This window comes from Lepidothrix coronata, unplaced genomic scaffold (assembly GCF_001604755.1).
Source record: "Lepidothrix coronata isolate B3197 unplaced genomic scaffold, Lepidothrix_coronata-1.0 Scaffold15, whole genome shotgun sequence".
In the NCBI taxonomy this organism is placed as follows: Eukaryota; Metazoa; Chordata; class Aves; order Passeriformes; family Pipridae; genus Lepidothrix; species Lepidothrix coronata.
The window spans coordinates 2,591,465-2,613,041 of record NW_016690195.1 but is presented as its reverse complement, the minus strand read 5'-3'; the positions used below and the strand labels follow the sequence as shown (position 1 = coordinate 2,613,041).

Genomic DNA, 21,577 nt, shown 5'->3' with positions numbered 1-21,577 from the left:
ACTCATTTCCACTGAGGATCACCAGGCTTCCATGTCTTCCTTCTCCTCCTCTTCAAGGGACCACCCTGGGCTCCAGAGGACTGGCCTCCAAAGAGTGGGTCAGTCCTGCTTACTGTGCTGCCTGTCTTGATGCTGAAAACCTTTTAGTTCTCACTGCCGTTTGTTTTTAGATTTGCATCTTTGATTTCAGGTCTCTGTGACAAACTCTGCTGTATCCATTCGGTGGGGCCTTTGTTCTCTCCTATAGGACTGGTTATTTTGGTACAGGACTCACATGTCTACAGAAAAGGTGCCCGAGGGCCTGGCCACCTTCGGGATGAGGAGGGAAGAGGAAACCAGGGAACTCTCATGGTTCCCAGCTCTGGATGAGATCTCTCAGCTTGCAAGAAGGGACAGAAACAAATATTAATCATACGCACGCTCACAGGCCCTTGACAAGCTGCCTGTGTGTTACGCAGTTACCGAGCCGTCCCCGGGGGCGGAGCGGCCGCGGCCATTCCCCTTCCACCGCCCCTTGTGGTGCAGTCCCGCCGGCCATGGGCGAGTGCCGAGGGCCGGCGGCGCTGCGGGAACCGGCGGGGCCGGAGCAGGTAAGGCCGGGCCGGGCCGTGAGCGGGGCCGCGGGCGGGCGGGGGCTCCGGGAGCGGCGGCAGCGCCGCCCGGCCCGGCCTGGCCGGGCCCGCGGCCTCCCGCACCGCCGGGCGCTGCGCTGCCTCCCGCAGGGGAGGGCCGGGCCGGGCCGCCTCGGGGGGACCCAGGGCACCTCCGCCCACCCCGGCGATCTGCTGGCACGGACAGCCCTGGAAGGGGCACGGGGCCGCCCCCGCGCCCTTGTCCCGCCCGGGCTCGGCAGGGCCGGAGCCTTCGGGCACCTCGCTGGCGGCGCCTTCGGGGGATGCGGACCGCTAGCCGGGATCGGGAGCAGGGAGCGCTGGCAGCACCTGCGGAGGATGCGGACCTGCCCCGGGAGGCCACGGGTTTCTCGGCACAGGACGGGGCAGCGCCGGTCCTGCCGCCCCGGAGCGTCTGGGCTTGCAGAGCTGCGCCTGCTGGGAGCCGGGAAGGCAGAGCTCGCCCCCTCTGCTCTGAGCTGCCACGGCGGCAGGTGTGGATGTTGGTGGCGGACCTGGCTTCCCAGGCCCTGTGTACCAGGAGGGTCCGCCCCTGGGAGGTGTCTCAGCTCCGTTCTGGTGTCTCCCCAGTATAACCGTGCTAAGCCGGGCCGGGGTGTGCGAGGGTCAAGGGAAACCGTGTGGTCTTCTGAAACCCTTGTGTCTCATCAGTACTCATTTCCAAAAACAGGTGTGCCATGTTAAATACAAGCCTAAGAAGCCCCTTAATGTTTCCCCCTGAACAGTGACATGCTGTACCCACAGTGGAGAGGCACATGGCAGTCGGTCCTGTGCATGCCCTCGATGTGTGGAACCAGTGGGTGGGTGTTGTGCTCCTCAGAGGCTGTACAGCGCAAGCCGTCTCTCCCAGGAATGCTGGTGGTCTTCCCAGTCTCCCTGCTAGCATGGCTTGCACTGCCTACAGCTAGCCTGAATGCTTTGGGAGCTCATGGAATGCATGTACGGCCTCTTGCTAGGGTTCATGGTATGTGCCACATCACAGTGCTGGCTCTGCCAGCACCTTTAGCTTTTTCCCTGGCTACAGCTGATACGCAGCATGTAACTGTGATACTTGCACATGTAGCCCAACAGCTCTTGCTGTGGGGTGATGATTGTATGTTTGTAAATATGTTAATTATTTCCTAGTTTGCTGATTCTGAAATTAATGGAAGAAATTTTGGTACCACTAAGCAGTCTTTGTTGTCCATTTGCTTTATTGTCATCAGCAGAAGAGTTTGTTTCTAGCAGTTGCAGAATAAGTGGGATATGATGTATTGGAGTGTGTCCAGCAAAGAGCTGATGATTAAGAGACTGCAGCATCTGTCATATGAAGAGAGTCTGTGAGTGCTTGGTCTGTTCAGCCTGGAGAAGAAAAGACTCCAGAGGCTCTTGTGAGTGTGTAAATAGCTGATGGAGGGAATAAAGGAAACAGAGCCAGGTGCTTCTCAGTGGTGTCCCATGATGGGACTAGGGGCATTGGTCACACACTGAAACACAGGAGGTTCCATTTCCATGTAAGAAAAGAGTTGTTTATTCTGAAGGGGGAGATAGTGAAACCTCATCTGGATGTGGTCCTGAGCAATGTGCTGTGGCTGATCCTGCTAGAGCGTGGGTTGGCCTGTGCCCACCAGCTTCAGCTCTTTTATGTGTTTGAGTCACATTGTCTGAACAGGGTGAAGCACATACACATAATAAACTGGATGCCCTTTGTTACTGTGGTAAGTGTTAACTGTTTTATGTGCCATCATAGGATTAAGTAAAAGATCTGGGGTGCAGATTGAGGGCAGTGTTGACCTAGTGACTATTACTTTCTCCTGCTCCTCATACCCCTGCCAGTGCCCTGTGGAGCCAGGAAGGCAGGGCTGGGAAACCATTGTGCTCCTTCAGCATGAGGTGGTGGCTGCTCAGAATTCCCAGCAGTGACCAGAATGTGCAATGCATCTGAAATTGAGTTAGAGAAGATCTTCCATGAATTTTCAGCTGAGTTGTGCCAAGACATGTTGGTACATGCCTGTGTTAACAGGCTAGGTAACGAGTATTACTCTGGTAAAACTTTTGCTAAGAGGAATGGGAACCAAAATGGAGAGAGATGAGACTGTCCTGTAACTAGCAGCTGCCTGCCTGCCAACTTGGAACCTGCCTGTAAAACTCCACTCTGGAAGGGGATAGTGGAGGTCAGATGTAGGTTGAGTGGGAGGTTTCAGTATGGTGTAGTTTCTGTGGCTGATCCGTCCTTTTTCAAAATTAAAAGCCCAAAACAACAAAAAATTAAAAAAATTTTTTTATACAGTTTGTAAAACTACAGGCCAGTCAGCCTGATCTGAATCCCTGGAAAGGTGATGGAATCTTCAGGCCACCTCTAAGCACGTGGAAGACAGTTATCATGAACAGTCAGTGGGAATTCACCAAATGGAAATCAAGCTTAACCAACCTGAATGCTTTCTATGATGGGACAAGTGGCTGTATAGACAAGGGGAGAGCATTGGATTTTGTCTGCCTAGACTTCAGTGAGGCTTTTGACAGTGTCTCCCATGATATCCTCATAGGCAAGCTCAGGAAGCATGAGCTGGATGAGTGGATAGTGAGGTGCCATTGAGCACTGGCTGAATGGCAGAACTTGAAGGGTTGTGATCAGTGGCACAGAGTTGGAGGCCTATAATTAGTAGTGTCTCCCAAGGGTTGATACTGGGCCCGGTATTGTTTGACTTATTCATCAATGACTTGCATGAAGGGGCAGATGCCTCTCCAGCAAGTTCATTGACATCACATGACTGAGAGGAGTGGCTGACACCCCAGAGGGCTGTGCAGTCCTTCAGAAGGACCTCGACAGGCTGGAGAGATGGGCAGAGCAGAATTATCTGAAATTCAACAAAGGCAAGCGCTGGGTCCTGCACCTGGGGAGAAATAACCCCCTTCAGCAGTACAGGCTGGGGCCACTGTGGAGGAGGATCTGGGGGTCCTGGTGGACCACTGCTGTCTATGAGCCAGCAGTGGCTGGGCTAACAAGGAAGACTTTTGCAGCATTTCCATTTTTAAGGATGATGATAGATGCAGAAGCAGATCGAGATGTTGGCTGCCTGGCAGGCCCTGAGAAGGTGTATGCTAAGACAAGGTGCCATCCCCACTGAGCCCAAATTCTTCCAGTGGGTTACTGAAATCATCTCTGTGTCCTGGGAAATACAAAAGGTCTTGCATTCTCATGGTCTTCAGCAGAGACTTGGCAAGATGATGCTGGGAAATTTGTCTCATGTAGTTGAATAATACTTAAAAATATAATAAAGTGGTAAAATTGTAACCCAGAATATGCTTCCTGATACGTTTTCTTTAGGAATCTGTGGTGCCTATGCCAGTTTTGCAATGTGTGTTTGGGTTTTATTTGTTTTCTTAAAATGTAAGTAGCTATATAAATAAAAAAAATGTAAGTAGAGTATTTTCCAAGTTGAACTACAGGATTACTTTTTATTATGTGAGTTGTTACAAGCAGATGGGTAGGGAAAGGACTTTGGCACCTCCTAGGAGGGTAGTAACAATGGTATTCAAAACCTTTAGCTCCCCTTTCCTGCTGTATTATGTGTAATACTTCATATACTACCTGTGGTTGGTTATCCTCTACAGCAGTGTCAGTGGGATCTTGGAACTGACCCTGAAAGGCATCTTGCTGGCTAAACTTCTCCAGCCCTTCTGGAGAGGTTGCAGTATGCTGTCCTGATAGCTCTTCACAATTGTTGTCTTTAGTAGGTGCTTGCTGATGTGCCTGGTAGAATGCTGCCTGGAATTGGTCCTGGCAGTAGATGTCCTCAGCTGGAGGTGAGGTGAAGGCCCTGCTCATAGAGTGCCCTCTCTGTGCTGCCTTTCACTGGCCTGCCTCCTAAATGTCAGCTGTCCCCATTTTGGCCAGGCTGGGAGCTCTCTGAGGAAGAGCTGTGCTCATGTGTTCTCTGGGAGCCCACAGAAGGATCAGGGTGGAGATGAGTGACTCCAGGCAGAGGTTTTCCTGCTACCAGCTGTTGGAAAGAGAGTCACACAGCTGCATATTGGCCCTTGAGGGAGAGCCTCCAGAGCAGCCTACAGTGGTGTGTGGGCTGCCCTCTGCACACTACAGGGTTGCATACACGAACCTCCATGCTGAGACTCGCTGTGGCACAGGGCTGTCCTCTATCAGTTGGAATTAGTTTCTGTGATCTCATGGCATTTTTAAGCAAGTCCATCCAGGCCCCAGTGGCTCAGTGTAAAGCAGATGTCTGTGGGGTACCCTGGGCGATGAGCCTGGTGGAGCTGTGCTTGCTGTGGGCTGCAGCTCTGAGTGGTGACCTCACACATGTGTGAGTACCACTGCAGCTGATGTTGTCTCCCAGGGCAGATTTCCTCCTCGTGTTGCAGAAAGGCTTTGTCTTTGGCACACAGGTGTCAGGCACTTCCTGGCACAGGCACAGCTGGGAGAGGGTGTTTGGTGTGAGCTGTGCTGGAAAGAGCCGGTGGACAGGCAGTGCTGCTGCCCCAGGAGCACAGATGGAGGGCAAGGGGGCAGGTACCCCAGGGACAGGGCAGGTGAGTGTCTGTTTGACATGGGTGGCCTTTGAACCACACCTTTGGGATGTGGGGAAGAAGAGGAATAGGTCATGGTAACTTTAACCAGAACTGTGCTTTATTTTCAGAGCTCCCCACCGAGTGCTGCTGAAAATGGCTTGGACCTTGATGAGGAGCCTCTTCTCAGGAAGAATCACCGCCGCTTTGTCATCTTCCCCATCCAGTACCCAGACATATGGAAGATGTATAAGCAGGCTCAGGCCTCCTTTTGGACAGCAGAAGAGGTGAGCCCTGGGGCCAGTGGGTTGGCACAAGGCACTCAGACCACTGGTGTCCTGGTGCTCCTTTCCCAGCTCTGCCGCTGGCTTCTGTGTTGTAAGGATTGGAGTTAATGGCATAGAACAAGGGATGCCAGCACCAAAACAGAACTCCCTTCATGGACAGTGGAAAGCAAGCTGCTTCCACAGGGCAATTCAGCAGAGCTAATTTAGGTGTTTGCTTTAAGATGAGGTGGAGTTGTATCCTGGGTTGCTCCTCTGGTTATAGAGTGACTCTAGGCTGGATAGCTCTGAACTGTGGTCACATAGCTCCTACCCTGCTGTGATGTCTGAGCCTGCAACTAACTCCTTGCCCTGTAAGATATTCTGGGCAATTTCAGGTGAATTCTGGTTTTTAATGTTAGGCACCTAATTTCCAGAAAGATTGTGTTAATCAGAGACACTTGCTAAAAATGCTTCTAAGTGACTCCTGATTGTTCTGGTGAGATGCTTGCCCTGTGTTACAATGCCAGCTGTAAGTTCTTCCCTGAGGCTGCTGGTTAGCCAGACCTGAGCAGTACTTGGTTTGCTGTCCTTGCAGCAGTGGAGACTTCTGAACACTGCTTTGCTTTGGAGAGATTATCTGCAAGGGAAGCTGCTTGTTCCAACTCTAAGCTTATGCAGCCTTTGCTTGTTTGTGAGCAGTGATCTGCAACTGCAGAGAAGTGAAGTGAAAGGCTCTAAATAGACCAGAAAGTGTCCTGGGATGATGAGGAGCAGTGGTTCATAGAGGTACTATTCCATTGCCTGCCTGGAAGGCTTGCTGCCCTGTTGCAGCAAACGTTGATTTAAAGCATTAAAGAAAAAGCATTTGAACTCCTGCCTCATCAGCATTTCCCTTTTACTGTGTTACTGGTTCCTTCTTACACTGTCCTACCATCCATGAGTGCATTTCCAAACGAACTGGAAAGTTACCTGTAAAACTGGTTTGTATGTGTTTTTAGACACATGTATAAGTGTACATGTTTATATTCACACGTGTGTATATATATATATATAAGTTTTTAGGCCTCTGTATTTTTCACACCTGGCCCTACTTAACTGTTCCTGTGGTTCAGAAATCCCTCAAACAAACAAACAAACAAAAAAGGCCCATGGGAAGGAAGCTGTGGTTTTCTGCTATGTCTAGAGTTTGGTCTGGTAGACAAGAGCAGTTGCACAGCATTTGCTCCATGTGGTTCTTCAACAGGATGGAGGCTGAACACCTGCCAAAGGCAAAAGTCCCCTCAGGCCATCTTTTGGCACACTTGGGTATAGCTTGCTTGGAGTATCAGCATTTATTTCAAGTAAAGTTTAAATGCCTCAGAGTGAGCTCTGCTTGTTGGTGCATGTTCATACTCATGACAAAAAGATAGTAATATTTTTCAAAATCTGATCTATTTATTTAATAGACACTGATTTTTATTCCATGTTACAAAAGCACAAGCTGTGAAACAAGCACATGATATTACTGTTGCAGAGAGAGACAGCAGTACTTCAGTGTGTCTGTTGTCTTTTACAGCCACATGTATTTAAATTCTCTGCATGTAAAGATTTGAGAGCAAATGCCAAAACTCTGCCTCGGTCATTTGACTGGGCTGCTTCTGTTCTTACAGAATGACAAACTCAGAAGTCCAATAATGTTTTTCTTTTTTTTTTTATTAGGTTGATTTGTCAAAGGACCTTCCTCACTGGAACAAGCTCAAAGCAGATGAAAAATACTTCATCTCTCATGTTCTGGCATTTTTTGCAGCCAGTGATGGAATTGTAAATGAAAACCTGGTGAGAAAGATTTACAGAGGGATTGAATGCTTACTCATTTTATTGGCAAATTGACTTTTCATTTTAGCTTTCTCACATTAATGCATAGCTTTATTAGGTGTGTACTTTTTTTCCTTTCCACATCACCTTTGCCAAGGGGAACAAGCAGCTTGTTCTTCTGGGAGCAGTATTTGATTTAAATTGGGTCAACTGGGGTCATCAGGACTCCAAATCACATTACTCTGGGTACTGTTTTTAAATTCAGCCCCTGCTTGTCTGTGTTGATGCACATTTCTGAATGACTTAATAGATCCCCACATTTCTTCCTGTACTCATGTTGAATGGGAAGCAGTGAATACAGACCATGGCTGTGCCATGATCTGTACGGCCCATTTTGGTAAAATCCATTTTGCTCTCACTGAATGGCATCCTAGGACCTTTCAGGGCTGCAGGTGAGTGCTGTTAGAAAGGTGGGGAAGTCTTTCTGCTGCAGTCTGTTCTGGGCTGGAGAATATCTCGCCACAGGTTAGCAGTGGTATCTGTCTGCAAATGCCCAGTTTAAATCTCGAATGTTTATAATGTGTAGAATATACGTGCACATATTGCACGAACATGTCTTATGTCATATTGTTTATTTTTTTAAAGACCAACAAAAAGTCTGAGGCTTTGTTCAGTATGAAATGTTTAGCATTGCAATATTTTGCTGTTCTACTCCTGTATATGTATGCTCTCATGCTTCAGCTTTCTGTCCAATATATGTAAGAGATGTATTTACTTCTAGCTAACTTGATTTATTTTCCTCTACACTACACCTGTGCTATTGACATACCTCTGAACAAAGTAGGACTGAACTGCTCCCATCTTGTCTTTGTGGCAGAGATCTTTTGTCTCTCCTTAAGCTCAGAGTAGTGTCATGCAGGACTGTTTTACTGTACTCATTGTCATGTTTCTGGTTTTGATAGGTGGCACGCTTTAGTCAGGAGGTGCAGATCCCAGAAGCTCGTTGTTTCTATGGCTTTCAGATTCTCATTGAGAATGTTCACTCAGAGATGTACAGCTTGCTCATAGACACCTACATCAAAGATCCCAAGAAAAGGTAAACCTCTGGATGTGTTACAGACCCATGGGAAATCTGTCACTTAGGCCAATGGCACCGTATTTGGGCAGCAGCATGTCTCCTGTTTCATACTGACTTACTGGGGGAGTTGGGGAAGGTTCCTTAAAGTTTTCAAGGCCTGCATGCCTGACCCCCAAAATACAGAGGAGAATTACTGACCAAAAGACTTATGTGAGAGTGTCACAAGGTTAGTTAATATTTGTATAAATCTTTGCAAGAATTGCAGACTCTGTGAAATGTTGTTAAAAGTTAGACAAACTCCTAATGGTTATTATGCTGCTGTGGTTCTTGCTCTCCAGCAAAGGATTAGCCTGAGGAAATTGAGTGCTCACGATTCAGCTGGTGTTTGTAATATACTGTGATCAATGTATTGCATCCTCGTGACATTTTTGTTGTTGGTGCTTTTTCATACAACTTGAACTGCTTATTTTTGAAGGATTGGGTTCTTTGGGGAGCCCGATCACCTTTGTTGTCTGAAGAACTTGCTAGTCCAAACAGTAATACATTTGAAAAGTAGCACTTTCCCTCAGAGACTCCACCATGGTGATGGTCAGCCAGAGCTTGGTTTTCCGTGGTGGCATCCTGTGTGGTGACAGTGGGAGAACTCTAAATTTAGTTTCCCTTCATCGTGGGAACAGAGTCTCTGTGTGTGGGAATCCAGTTCCTTTTGTTAAGTTGGGCAAAATGAGGTTTTGCTCAGTGGGTAGGCTTGAAGTGACTGGCTTCAAGTCTGAGAGGCAGTGTGGTATGGTGGGTGAGCACTCCTGGGATGGGTTTGAGTTCCCTTCCCATCTCTGCATCTTGCCTCCTCTGAGCCCTTGGGTTTGTTGCTTTCTGCACATCTGCCTCTCTCTGCCCTTGCTGTCAGAGATCATGTCGTGATTTAACCTGTCAGGCAGCTAAACACCACACAGCTAATCACCACACTGCCTGCCCTCACCCAGTGGTATGGGGAGAGAATTGAGGGAAAAGCTAAAATTCATGGTTTGAGATAAAGGCAGTTCAATAGGACGGAAAAGTAAAATAATAATAATAATGTACAAAACAAGTGATGCACAATGCAGTTGTTCATCACCTGCCGACTGATACCCAGCCAGTTCCCAAACAGCAGCTCCCAGCCAGCTTTCCTCTTAGTTCATGTTCTGAGCTTGACATCGTATGGTATGGAATATCCCTCTGGCCAGTTGGGGTCAGCTGTCCTGGCTGTGTCCCTGCCCAGCTTCTTATGCCCCCCAGCCTACTTGCTGGTGGGGTGGTGTTGGAAGCTGTAAAGTCCTTGGCTTAGTGTAAACACTGCTTAGCAACAACTAAAACATCAGTGTGTTATCAACATTATTCTCATCCTAAATCCAAAACAGAGCACTGTACCAGCAACTAGGAAGAAAATTAACTCTATCCTAGCCAAATGCAGGACAGATCATCACTCCTTTGGGGTGGGAATAATCTCTTAACTTGGGTTAGTTCAGAGCCTTGCATAATGGGATCCTCTGTCTGGTTGAGCCAGAAGGGACAACAAGGGCAGATTTACATAAATCACTGTTTTGATATTTTGCCTCTATTTTCTTCTGTAGGGATTTCTTATTTAATGCTATTGAAACAATGCCCTGTATCAAGAAGAAAGCAGACTGGGCTCTGAAGTGGATTGAAGACCGAGAATCCACTTTTGGTGTGTAGCTTCTTAAAAACTTTTTTCCGTTGCGTGTTGCAAACTAATCCTCTGTGAGTAAGCTGCACCCTTGGAACGTGAAATGAAGTTCTCCACAGATGAAGTGGTTTCTGGGTCTCTGGTTTAACTAAAGAACTAGAAGGAACTTCTAGTGAGCATGTATGTTTTTATCTTCAGCTAATGAAATATAGTAGTGGCAGTACCCCCTGAAATTGTGTTATGAAAAATGCTTATGGAATTCTCTGTCTTTTTTTTTCTTTGTACTGAACAACCCTGGTTTTTTCAGTTTTTCCTTGTAGACCTTATTTTTTAGTTTTGATTATTTCTTCCACTTGGCTCCGATTTTGTACTCCAGTGTTCAGAACTGGGCAGCTGAAGTCCAGGCATTTTCTGTGTTCTGTGTTCATTCCACATAGACAAATCCATGGGGGTTTTTTTGTGACTGAGGCTGGACAAAAAGACTGAAGAACCATCTGTCGCTGGTGTTTCTGGTTTGCTATTGGAACCAGGTTTCTAATTTTTGTATCTCATTTCAGAGCTGTGACACTGGCTCAGCTTCCATCAGCACAATACAGGGCATCCTTTCCAGTGTTCTGCATTCAGCTTACAAGGTCGACTCTGAAGGATGGGCTGTAGCTGAAATGCATAATGGGTGGACTGGTGAATTTTTTAAACCAAACATCCTCTATATTTCAAGAAAGTATAGGAGGTGGAGAGATTCAGCCTGACAAGCAAAACAAATCTGAATATCATTCTTTTGCAGCATCTGTTGTTCACACCGTTGCTTGAGTGGGGTTCTTTTTTGTTTCTGTACATTGTCCTGTTCTGGAGTGTCCCACTCCTTCCCCAGTCTGGCTTTGCTTGCTGTGTGTGGAGCCCCTTCATCATCTCCTTCATTTGGCTCCCAGCAGTGTGGGGTGTGCCAGGAATCAGAACATTCCCTAACTCAAAAAACTACACTCCCCCCGCTCCCTGCCCCCAAACTTCGTGCATTCCATTCACACTCATACTCGGTCTCGTGCGTCATTAAACTGTATTGTATGAGCAGCCTTTCTCCACTTCTCTATAGAAGTAAACTGGGAGATTTTTAGTGTTACCAGAAAAATTCTTTCCGTAATAACTTCTGTGATACTTTTGTGTTGCTCTCCATGTTTTTTTCCTAACTTTCTTCAGATGAGCCAGTAGTTGGCATATGTATCTCATAGAGGAAGTGGGACGTCTGGCTATTTTGCAGTTATTTTCTTTTTTAAACAAAATTCTGTGCAGTTCTCACTGGGAAAAGGCACCAGCACAGTGCAAAAGCCCTTCATGTTAGAATATACCCAAGGATCTTGTGAAGTTTTTTAAAGTAGTGTACATGGAATAGTGTGTCTTTAAGCAGTCAGATGGTCTTGCAGTCTGAAGAAACACACACCTGTAGAGAACAGGGAGAACTGGAACCAATAATGCTATACTTTCCTTGGATGAAAGGTGGGATAACATAAATAGTTTTTTGTGTCTTGATGAATTATGTTCTGTCTTCTACTCTTGTAAGAATATGGTTTTATCTAGATTCTCAACAAGCAGAAGGTATAAGGTTTTTTGTTTAATTTATAGGAGATTGGGTCTTGTCTCAGTTTGTCTGTCAGTTACACAGCCGTTTTCCTGCCTTTTAGGAGAAAGAGATAATGGAGTACTAATGTCTTGGCCACAATTATGTTCTTTCACTTCTGACCCGCAGCAGTTTCAGTGGGTGCCCTCGTTCTTCAGTTCTGCTGGGGTTGCCTGTGGTTGAGTGCTGTTGGGTTTGTAGACCCTGTATACCTCGGGATCTGCTGAAGGATGTGCTCAAAAACAGCACCTAGTGCTGCCAAGGGGATTGTTCCTCTCTGGCATTAGTCTGTCTGAGGGTGTATCTTTGCTGATGAGCAATACAGTAATTTGTGTCTAACAAAAAACGTGTTATGTTAAACAGGTGAGAGAGTGGTTGCCTTTGCTGCAGTGGAAGGCATCTTCTTTTCGGGTTCCTTTGCTGCTATATTTTGGCTGAAGAAGAGGGGCCTGATGCCTGGACTGACTTTCTCCAATGAACTTATTAGCAGAGATGAGGTAATGTGGCATGTCCTACATACTGTTTGGGAAAAGTGAGTTTCCAGGGGAAGGGCAGGATTATATTCATGAAGAATGCATAGTGTTGACAGAGAAAGGGGAAAGAAGCAGACTTCTAGCTATAATTATAGAATCATAAAATCATTTAGGTTGGAAAAAACCTCTAAGATTGCTGAGTCCAACTGTTAACACTGCCAAGTTCACCTCTGAACCATGTCCCTAAGTGCCACATCCACATGTCTTTTAAATACCTCCAGGGATGGTGACTCAACCACTTCCCTGGACAGCCTCTTCCAATTCTTGACAGCAATTTCCATGAAGTTGTTTTGATCTAACACCCTGTCTGATGGAATTTGGGGCCGTTTCCTCTTGTTCTGTTGCTTGTTACCTGGGAGGAGAGGCTGACCCTCACTTGGCTACAACCTCCTTTCAGGTAGTTGTAGAGAGCAATAAGGTCACGCCTGAGCCTCCTTTTCTCCAGGCTGAACACCCCCAGCTCCCTCAGCCACTCTTCATCAGACTTTTGCTCCAGACCCTTCACCAGATTTGTTGCCTTTCCCTGGACATGCTCCAGCACCTCAATGTCCTCCTTGTAGTGAGAGGCCCAAAACTGAGCACAGGATTCGATGTACAGCCTCACCAGTGCTGAGTACAGTGGGACAATCACTGCCTGGTCCTGCTGGCCACACTGTTTCTGACAAGGCCAGGATGCCATTGGCCTTCTTGGTCAGCTGGGCACACTGCTGCTTCCTGTTCAGCCACTCTGAAACAGCACCCCCAGGTCCTTTTCCACCAGGCCACTTTCCAGCCACTCTTCCCCAAGTCTGTAGCATTGCATGGGCTTGTTGTGACCCAAGTGCAGGACCCAGCACTTGGCCTTATTGATCCTCATGCAGTTGTACTCAGTCCATTGATTCAGCCTGTCCATATCCCTCTGCCTTCCTACCCTCCAGCAGATCAACACTCCCACCAAACTTGGTGTCTTCTGCAAACTGACTGAGGGTGCACTTGATCCCCTTTACCAGATTATGGATAAAGATGTTAAACAGGACTGGCCATTGGAGCCAGTAACATATATATAGCATATATAACATAACATAACTGAGCCCTGGGGAATACCACCTGTTACTGGCCACCAGCTGGGTTTAACTCCATTCACCACCACTTGTTTGGCCTGGCCATCCATCACTCCCTTCCCCCACTGTTAGGATCGGGGAGAGAATCAGAAGGGTAAAAGCTGGAAAACTTGTGGGTTGAGATGAAAAGAGTTTAACGGGGAAAGCAAAAGCTGTGCACACAAGGAAAGCAAAACAAGGAATTAATTCCCTTTCTCCCCATGGGCAGGCAGGTGTTCAGGCACTTCCAGGAGAGCAGGGTCCCCTCACGTGTAACAGTTACACGTTGGAGGACTAACGCCATCACTCCGAATGTCCCCCTGTCCCCCTTTCTTCCTTTTTCCACCCACTTCATATACTGAGTATGATGTCACATGGTATGGAATATCCCTTTGGTCAGTTTGGGTCACCTGTCCCAGCTGTGTCTCCTTCCAACCTCCCATGCACCCCCAAAGTCCTTACTAGTGTGGCAGTACAGAAAGCAGGAAAAGCTTTGGCTCTGTAAGCACTGCTCAGCAATAACAAAAGCATCTCTGTATTATCTTAGAGATACATACCAGCCACTGTGAATAAAAACGAACTCTTATCACAGCCAAACCCAGCACACTAATGCATCTAGTATTATCAAAAAGGTGAACTTTTTAGATTGAAGGGGATGTTTGTTTTCCTCTACTGTGAAGGGAGGCAAAGGCCTGGCTGCTCAAGGACTGGGGTGGAATTGCATGGTCCCCAACTGTAGTGGGTGCTGGCTGAAGCAAGAACCTGGCTAGTGTGTGACTCTGAGCCTTCAGGCAAGTTCAAATGGTCTCCTTGTACCACTCCCCACTTGCTCCTAGTTGTGGGTTCCGACGGTTGCAGACAACCGCCTGCCTCTGTCACTAGGCCAGCTGTGGCAGGTCGCTGCAGAAGAAGCAGATACTGACCCTCTCCATGTTCTTGTGTTGCTGCACAGCAATAGAATCTCCTGGAAGGGGCAGCTACAGATCTGCCTTAGAGGGGAGTGCTTCTTAGCTTAAGATGTGAGGGGTCTGAGGGGCTGCGTGTGATCACAACAAACATGGCAAGCCGTGTGCTGACAAGTGCCCCTTTCTTTCTCTGCTTCCTGCCAGTTGGCAGCTGTTGCTTGTGGTTGAGGCTTGTGCACCACACTACTTACATTGCTGTCAGCACTGAAAAAGTGGAAAGACCGGTTTTGTATGCAGTATAAGCATGCTAGTGGTTGTAACTTAAAAGAGTTGGTCTAAAAGAGTAAAGAGCTTTATCGTAATGGAAGTAATTTTCATGGGTTAGATAAACTGATGTGAAAGGAGACATCTTACAGTATGTCTTTAAAAGACACTTGAAGAAAGTGATATGATCAGTAAGTAAAACCAAACAGTTCTCCAGCCTTGACCTTCCTTGAGTTATTATGAACTGATCCATTTGAGTGAGGAAGGACTTGTTTGTTAGAAGGATCACTTACAGGTGAACGAGTGTAACTGTGCTTCTCTGCAGAGTTGAGCACCAAAAGACTGAATTTTTCTTGGGCTCTGCTGGCATAATTCCAACTGCAGTGCTGTTATGAAGGGCAAGGCTTGGTGCACACAGCACCTGCGCCGAAAACCAGGAAATGCTGTTACAAAAGCAATAGCAGTAAAAAGAATCCACAGTGGAAAGCTGCACAAACTGTTTTTTGATGCACCTGAACAGATAAATGATTAACACTCAGTATGTTTTTTGAGCTGGAGGCTCTGTTCCCAGGCTGTTCTTGAGCTGGTGTATCTCTGATTCTGAAAGGTGCAAAGATGGTGGGAGTACCAGTCAACAGAGCACACTGGTTCATTGGAGAAGCCAGGCATATCCTGCATCCTGCTAGTGATGTTGCCCTGGACATGACAGCAGCAGGCAGCTAAGGCTGTCCCTAGAGGCAGGATATTTCCCAAATTGTGGTATTTCAGGACTGTTTCATGACCTGAATCACAAAGGTTTTATAGCCTTTCCAAAAAAATTTTCGCTTCTTGGTTTTGTTTTGACCCTTGTTAATGGTAGTACTGGATTGTCTCGTAGCCCATAGTCTGCCAAATCCTTCTGACTGGTTTTCACTCCGGATGTGCCATCATGGTGCTTATTGGCTGTTATGACCACCTTGCTGTTGAGAGGAAAGACAGTAGCACAGTGCTCCTTTAGTCTGGCAGTGGTGGATATGGCTGAAGCCAGAGGCTCAAGCTGTAGCCATGCAAGTCAAATAGCAACCGAGGCACCTCTTGGAGTAGCTGTCTGGTATTGTGAGGGATTGCTTATCTCCTAATGTTATCTTATCTTGGCTGGAGGCTTTTCTGGAAATCCTGGAAAAGAGCACAGTTTCTGAGGCTCTGTGCAGAATAACTGAGTGAAACGTGAAGGTGGGATTAGTTGGGGCAGAGATGATTTGTTAGTCTTGGATTTGGTGACTCTAATCTGAATTTTTCTTTCTTAAAATACTGTTAGGAGAATCAAGGGAAGAAATGATACTGAAAGAACTTAAACCAAGTATTTTGAAGCGAAGAGTATGTAAACAGTCTATTTTAACTTGCAGGTAGTTGTGCAGGTCTTGATGTAGGAGTCTTTCTGCAAAATCATCTCTTATGGGAGGCAGAGACCTAGCAAGGCTCTGTGTAGGATCCCTCACAACAGAGCAACCCTCAACAAAATTTTACCTGAGAAACATGTATGCTGAGCATTATTTTCGCATAGGTGGCATGTATTGGATTTGAGATGTTACTTAATTGTAAACTGAAAATGTGCACTACAGGTGATAACAACAAGACTGTCAAAGAAGCAGGAGGCTAGGAAGCTTCAATCCAAATGAGGCTGCCTCAGGGTAAGAGCAAACTATGAGAAGGAGGGTAAAACTGACTTATTTTTTTCATTGTTCTCTTATTTCAGGGTCTACACTGTGATTTTGCTTGTCTAATGTTCCATTATTTAGTGAACAGACCATCAGAAGAGCGAGTCCGGGAGATCATCATTAATGCTGTTGAAATTGAGCAGGTAAGTCTGACTATGACAGCGTTATGGGCAGTGCAGGACCAATCTGATGTGTGAAAATAAATAAATTACTCTTCCAACTTTTGGGATTCCGTATTTAATACTTGGCTTAGGCCTGAGTCCCTGATGCATCATACTATACTTTCCATCTTCCTTAATGGTAACAGTAAGAGTCAGAGACTTTCTGAACGTGAGCCAGCAGTGTGCCCAGCTGGCCAAGAATGCCAGTGGCATCCTGTCTTGTATCAGGAATACTGTGGCCAGCAGGACCAGGGCAGTTATTGTCCTCCTGTACTTGGTACTGGTGAGGCCACACTTTAAGACCTGTGTCCAGTTCTGGGTCTGTCACTTCAGGAAGGACATTGAGGTGCTGGAGTGGGCCCAGAGAAGGGCAACAAAGCTGGTGAAGGGTCTGGAGCATAAGTCCTGTGAGGAGTGGCTGAGGGAGCTGGGGTTGTTTAGCCTGGAGAAGAGCAGGCTCAGGGGAGACCTCATCACTTTCTACAACTACCTGAAAGGAGGTTGTAGCCTGGTGGGGGTCAGTCTGTTCTCACAGGTGACCAGCAACAGGACAAGAAGACATGGTCTTTAGGTGTGCCAGGTTGGACAGGAAGAAGAAATTCGTTGCAGAAAGGGTGATAAGACTTTGGAATGGGCTGCTCAGGGAGATGGTGGAGTCACTCTCCCAAGAGGTGTTTAAGGAAAGACTGGACAGGGCACTCAGTGCCGTAGTCTAGTTGACAGGGTGGTGTTTGGTCATAGGTTGGACTTGATGATCTCAGAGGTCTTTTCCAACCAAACTGATTCTGTGATTCTGTCATTCAGTTGTCAGGCAACTGGGAGAAGCTGAAGCTGGTAGCTGGTTTCTTCCCCAATGACAGTAGGGAAGAAAGGGTGTCTTATTTGATATTGAATAGAATAGTTCCAGTTGGAAGGAACCTACAAACAATTATGTAGTCCAACTGCAACTGTCTCTTAGAGAAGAGTTTGCTTATCTTGGGCGTTTAAGGATCTTTGTTTCTTCTGCTTGTCCTCGGGAAAAGGCAGGGTCTGTTCTGGCCATGCGTACCATGCTGGGTTTTAACTCCCTCTGAGACTGATGTCGAGTTCTTTCATGTGAAGTGCTACCCATCCGCAGGTACAAGTTTCTGCACTGCCGAGTGTTTGGCAGGATTTTAGTTTGGTCTTTCTTTTCTGTTGTCATCTAACTACTGTGATGATGACAAATTCCCCAGCTTTATCTCAACAACACTGACAGGTGCCTAAACATATACATACTGGGTTCAACTCGCACGTATATCACTACTTCTCTGGTCTCTCATTCTATAATGTCTGGAACCCAAGGAAAACTGGTGATTTCTGGATCTATTCCTGGTCCCACTACTATGGTCTGTAGGTGTTATTGAAGTTAGAGCTTAAGCTTATACTGAAGCTTAAGCTGGGGGGGTGGGGAAAAGCAGATGAGAGGGCAGAAATAAGAATCCTTGTGCCTTTTCCAGAACAACATGCTAAAAATAAAGGAAGATACAAACAACTACTGAAAACAGAAGACACTTTTTGAATTTAGTGATGCAAGACAACTGCCTGGGGAGCCTGGGACATCATAAATTGTGTTACTGTGAAGCACAACTGTCTTCTCTCCTTTCTCTTCTTAAATTTCATTTATCTAAATGTCACCTGTATTTTAACTTCTAGGAGTTTCTGACAGAGGCATTACCTGTAGGTCTGATTGGAATGAATTGCACCTTGATGAAGCAATATATTGAATTTGTCGCAGACCGGTTACTAATGGAGCTCGGATTCTCAAAGGTAAGAGATGCAATTGCCCCGAATGCTGGCCCGCCAGTGCAGCCCAGGAAAGCTGTCACCACAAAGCACTCTCTTATCATGCCTGGGAGCAGGTCATATTTAGCACATGGACTTTCTGTGGGTGACAGCTGAAACCATGGTATTAATATATCTGCTTCACTGTTTAAAAGAATAAGAACAGTTTAGGCCATTGTTTCTCTTCAGCTGCTTGGCAGGTTTGTAATGGAAAGAGTAAGCTGTGCTCAAGTGCTGCAGTCCTCAAAGAATAACAGGCAACTTGTACGGGTGAACTTCACCACAGACCAAACCCCTGGGAGTGGCAGTACTGAATTTGCTTAGATAGGTGTCCATAGATCCGACAGCATATTGCAGCGGGGATGGTCTAGTTTGAAGGGATTTGACTGTTTTGTTTGTTGGTTTTTTGTTTTTATTTTTAAAGCATTATTTCCTTATCAGAATCAGCACTGTAATAGTTTTTTCCTTCCCCAGGTCTTTCATGCAGAAAATCCTTTTGATTTCATGGAGAATATTTCTCTGGAAGGAAAAACAAATTTCTTTGAGAAGCGCGTTTCGGAATATCAACGTTTTGCTGTTATGGCAGAAACAATGGACAATGTCTTCACTCTGGATGCAGATTTTTGATAAATGAATAGTGACTGCTTCCTGCTCCTTGTTTCCCTTTCTACTGTGAAGTTGACTTAATTTCATCTTCTGGAATCAGAGTCTACTGGGATTTTTTTTTCTGGGTTTTCGTGTTGTTTGTCAGAGGAGTAAATATATTTCTTTCTGTGTCATTTGAAAAAAAAAAAAAGGAGGGGGATCATTTTTTAAAAATTTATATGGCTTTGTAAAAAGATGGCCTTTTTAAGATTCCCCTGACTCATCTGCTGTCATTGCTGTCTTTAAAAATTACCTGGATACTACTACTTTTTTAAGACTTTGTTAGTGTTTTAAGAAAGCAAACTGCATATTTACCTCATGTTATGGTATTTTAATCTGAAAACCAGATGAGGTATCACTCTGTATAAATGTTGCAATAAATTATTTTCATGTTTATAGATTTGGTCTTGAGTAAAAGCTCTTCCCTTTCATCCTGCTGCAGATAAAGTAATAATTGAATGGGGGAAGACATTATTCAGGTCAGAACTATAAACCCAGGAATAAAGTTTGATCTCCCCTCTAACCTGGGTTTTGTCTGAAAAAAGTTTTACTCTGGTTGAAAAGGTGATGGCTCTTGGTAAGTGTTTAATTCAAATACATGCAAAATTTGTCTTACAGCTGTTACTGAGCAAGTCAGTGGACTTTGAATGATCCTTGAAAAGGCATACCTATTAACAGAGGAGAAAAACCACATCCTGTAGTTCTTTGGCTTGTGCAGTCTATTTTTCCCTGCTTCACTGATTAAGTGCCTTATTAAGCCGTCTGTAGTTGCGCTGAGTTGTAATCAGCATCTAACACTGGAACAGCCACCTCTGGGTGTTGTCCATCTTTCTCTGACATGCTGGGGGAAACCTCAGTTTCACTTGTGCATTGATGGGGTGAGAAGACATATCCTTCCAAGGGATTTTCCCTTGAGGTGCTACAAACATACTGCTTGGGCAGTAAGGAAGCACCAATAATGTATGAAGGTAAACCAAGTTGTGGGTTTAATGTGAACCATTGGAACCGTTGTCACAGAAGAAGAAGGTATTAAACCTTTCAAAAACAAACCTTGAAGTAGTATGGATTAGCAGTATTTTACGAAGTTGTTTGGTTTTTGGTGTGTTCCAGTGTGTGCCTGAAAGCTGTTTGTAATTTTTTGACATCACATGCAGAGAATGGAGCAACTGAAGAATGGCTCACGTGCTGCAGTGATACTTGGGGTGGAAGGAATACTATTCAGTTGTAGATGGTTTATCTGCGAAAAGACGCGCTCATTTCTTTTCAAAGGTGAAGTGAGTGTTTACACAAGCTAGACAAAGGATTCTGCTTTATTAAACCCAAGAGTTTTTCATAATGTTAGCATTTTGTGCGAGAGCTTTTATAAGTCTTATCATTGCAAACATCTTTTGCTGCTTTCGATAGGCCTGGCATGAGGTGAGCTGACAGCCCAGGGTTATCGGTGATGGGATGGTCTAAGTGTTATTTCCCTGTCAGCCCACATCAGCCATAGCCCTGGGTACCTGAGTTTCATAAACAGGTTCACTGCCTTAGCATAGGTCTTAGTGAACAATTGTCCCTGCTGTAAAAATAAGCAGTAAAACCGACTCCGTTTGGTCTCTGTAAAAGATCAGGAGGATATACTGATCGTGGAAGTGGGACAGCTTTCTTTTTCCTAGAGAGGAGCCTGCATCATTTGACATAAGCTACTTGGAGGAGGGCAGAGGGCAGCCTGGAGAATACAGAGAAAAGATGGAACCAGTGTCCCTAACTAATGTCCTGCAGCTGCAAGAGAACTGTGGACTCAGAGAGGAAAATCAAGCGCCTTTTGGAAATACTGTGTGGATAGGGAGAAAGAGAAAATATTGTAAATGGGTCTGTTGTTGAGTAATGGAACCTGTTATGTCACTGAACGTACTAAAAAGCATTTGTTTTGAGTGTTGTTAATTAAGATGAGAGTATAGAGAGTATTCAAATATGAAACTGCAATGTCCTCAGGTTCTGTAAATGTATATGAGATACCAAAGTCTGGTACAACAGCTCTCACTCAAATTGTGTGTAAAATATGTGTATAGTTTCAATAAAATGTGAGCGTGGAGAGAACCGTGCCTTTATTTACAAGTTTCATGCTTCCTTGTGAAATCCAAAAATAGAATTGGGCTGTGACAGTCGGTATTCACACCTTTTGGGTTGTGGGAGAAAGTTATGAGTGCTCCATACATTGTCTTGTGGTTTGAGAGCTCTTGACTTGCTATTTCTTGTTTCTGGGAATGGGGTTTGCAGTCCAGAGAGAAAACAGATGTTTTGAGTGGGGTTTTTTTGTTTGTTTGGTTGGTTTTTTGCTTCTTTTTTTTTTTTCTGAAATTTTTTGTCTCAAGGAGAAATCTAGGAGTCCCTAAGATTCAAAGAAGAAAGATTGCTAAAATATATTTTGAGTGGGTGGCCCCTGATATATCAAGAGCATCATGCCCTCAGGGCAGGCACCCTTACTGCCTGGGCACAGCATTGCAGGGTTCAGCCCCCTGAGCTGGGGCTGGCTAGGCACCCAGCACTGGGCAGCTGGGGCTGAGCTGTCAGAGCTTCACACCTGCTGGTATCGATGCCCTCAAGGCTGTCAGGTCAAAAGTCTTGCTCCTGCTGCCCCTTTGTTCCTCCTTCAGAGGCAGGAAGGGCACAAGATCCCTTCCTCTCCCACTAGTGGGAGAGAGTCTGGAGAACTGGGTCTTGGACAGAAACCTAATGTGCCTGTGAGGGCTCTGGTGGACAAGGTGGGTCTGGCTCTGTGTGTCTGGCTCATGCTGTGGCCATCGCAGTCAAAAAAGCCTGATGGGGGTGTGTGAGGGAAGTTGTGATTTGTCGCTTCAGTATATGTGGTCTGTGTGCTCTGGCTTGGAGTAAGACTGGTGTGTGACTTCCATTATAGTCAGCGGGACAAAGAAGGT

The 21,577-nt window shown here is 45.8% G+C and overlaps 1 protein-coding gene across 2 annotated transcripts; it reads left to right on the top strand.

The window, feature by feature from the left end:
* The first annotated feature begins 461 nt into the window (after positions 1–461).
* RRM2B (ribonucleotide reductase regulatory TP53 inducible subunit M2B) lies at positions 462–20,749 on the top strand. Of its 2 annotated transcripts, none has more exons than XM_017806394.1 (9): positions 462–590; positions 5,267–5,422; positions 7,100–7,216; positions 8,158–8,291; positions 9,884–9,978; positions 11,933–12,066; positions 16,086–16,190; positions 17,883–17,996; positions 18,486–20,749. In XM_017806394.1, the coding sequence occupies exons 1-9, from the start codon at positions 537–539 to the stop codon at positions 18,636–18,638; spliced, it is 1,062 nt and encodes a 353-aa protein (XP_017661883.1). In that variant the 5' UTR covers positions 462–536; the 3' UTR covers positions 18,639–20,749. The 2 variants fall into 2 exon arrangements, with proteins under 2 accessions (XP_017661883.1, XP_017661882.1); XM_017806393.1 differs by lacking the exon at positions 462–590 and adding an exon at positions 5,031–5,159.
* Positions 20,750–21,577: the final 828 nt, after the last annotated feature.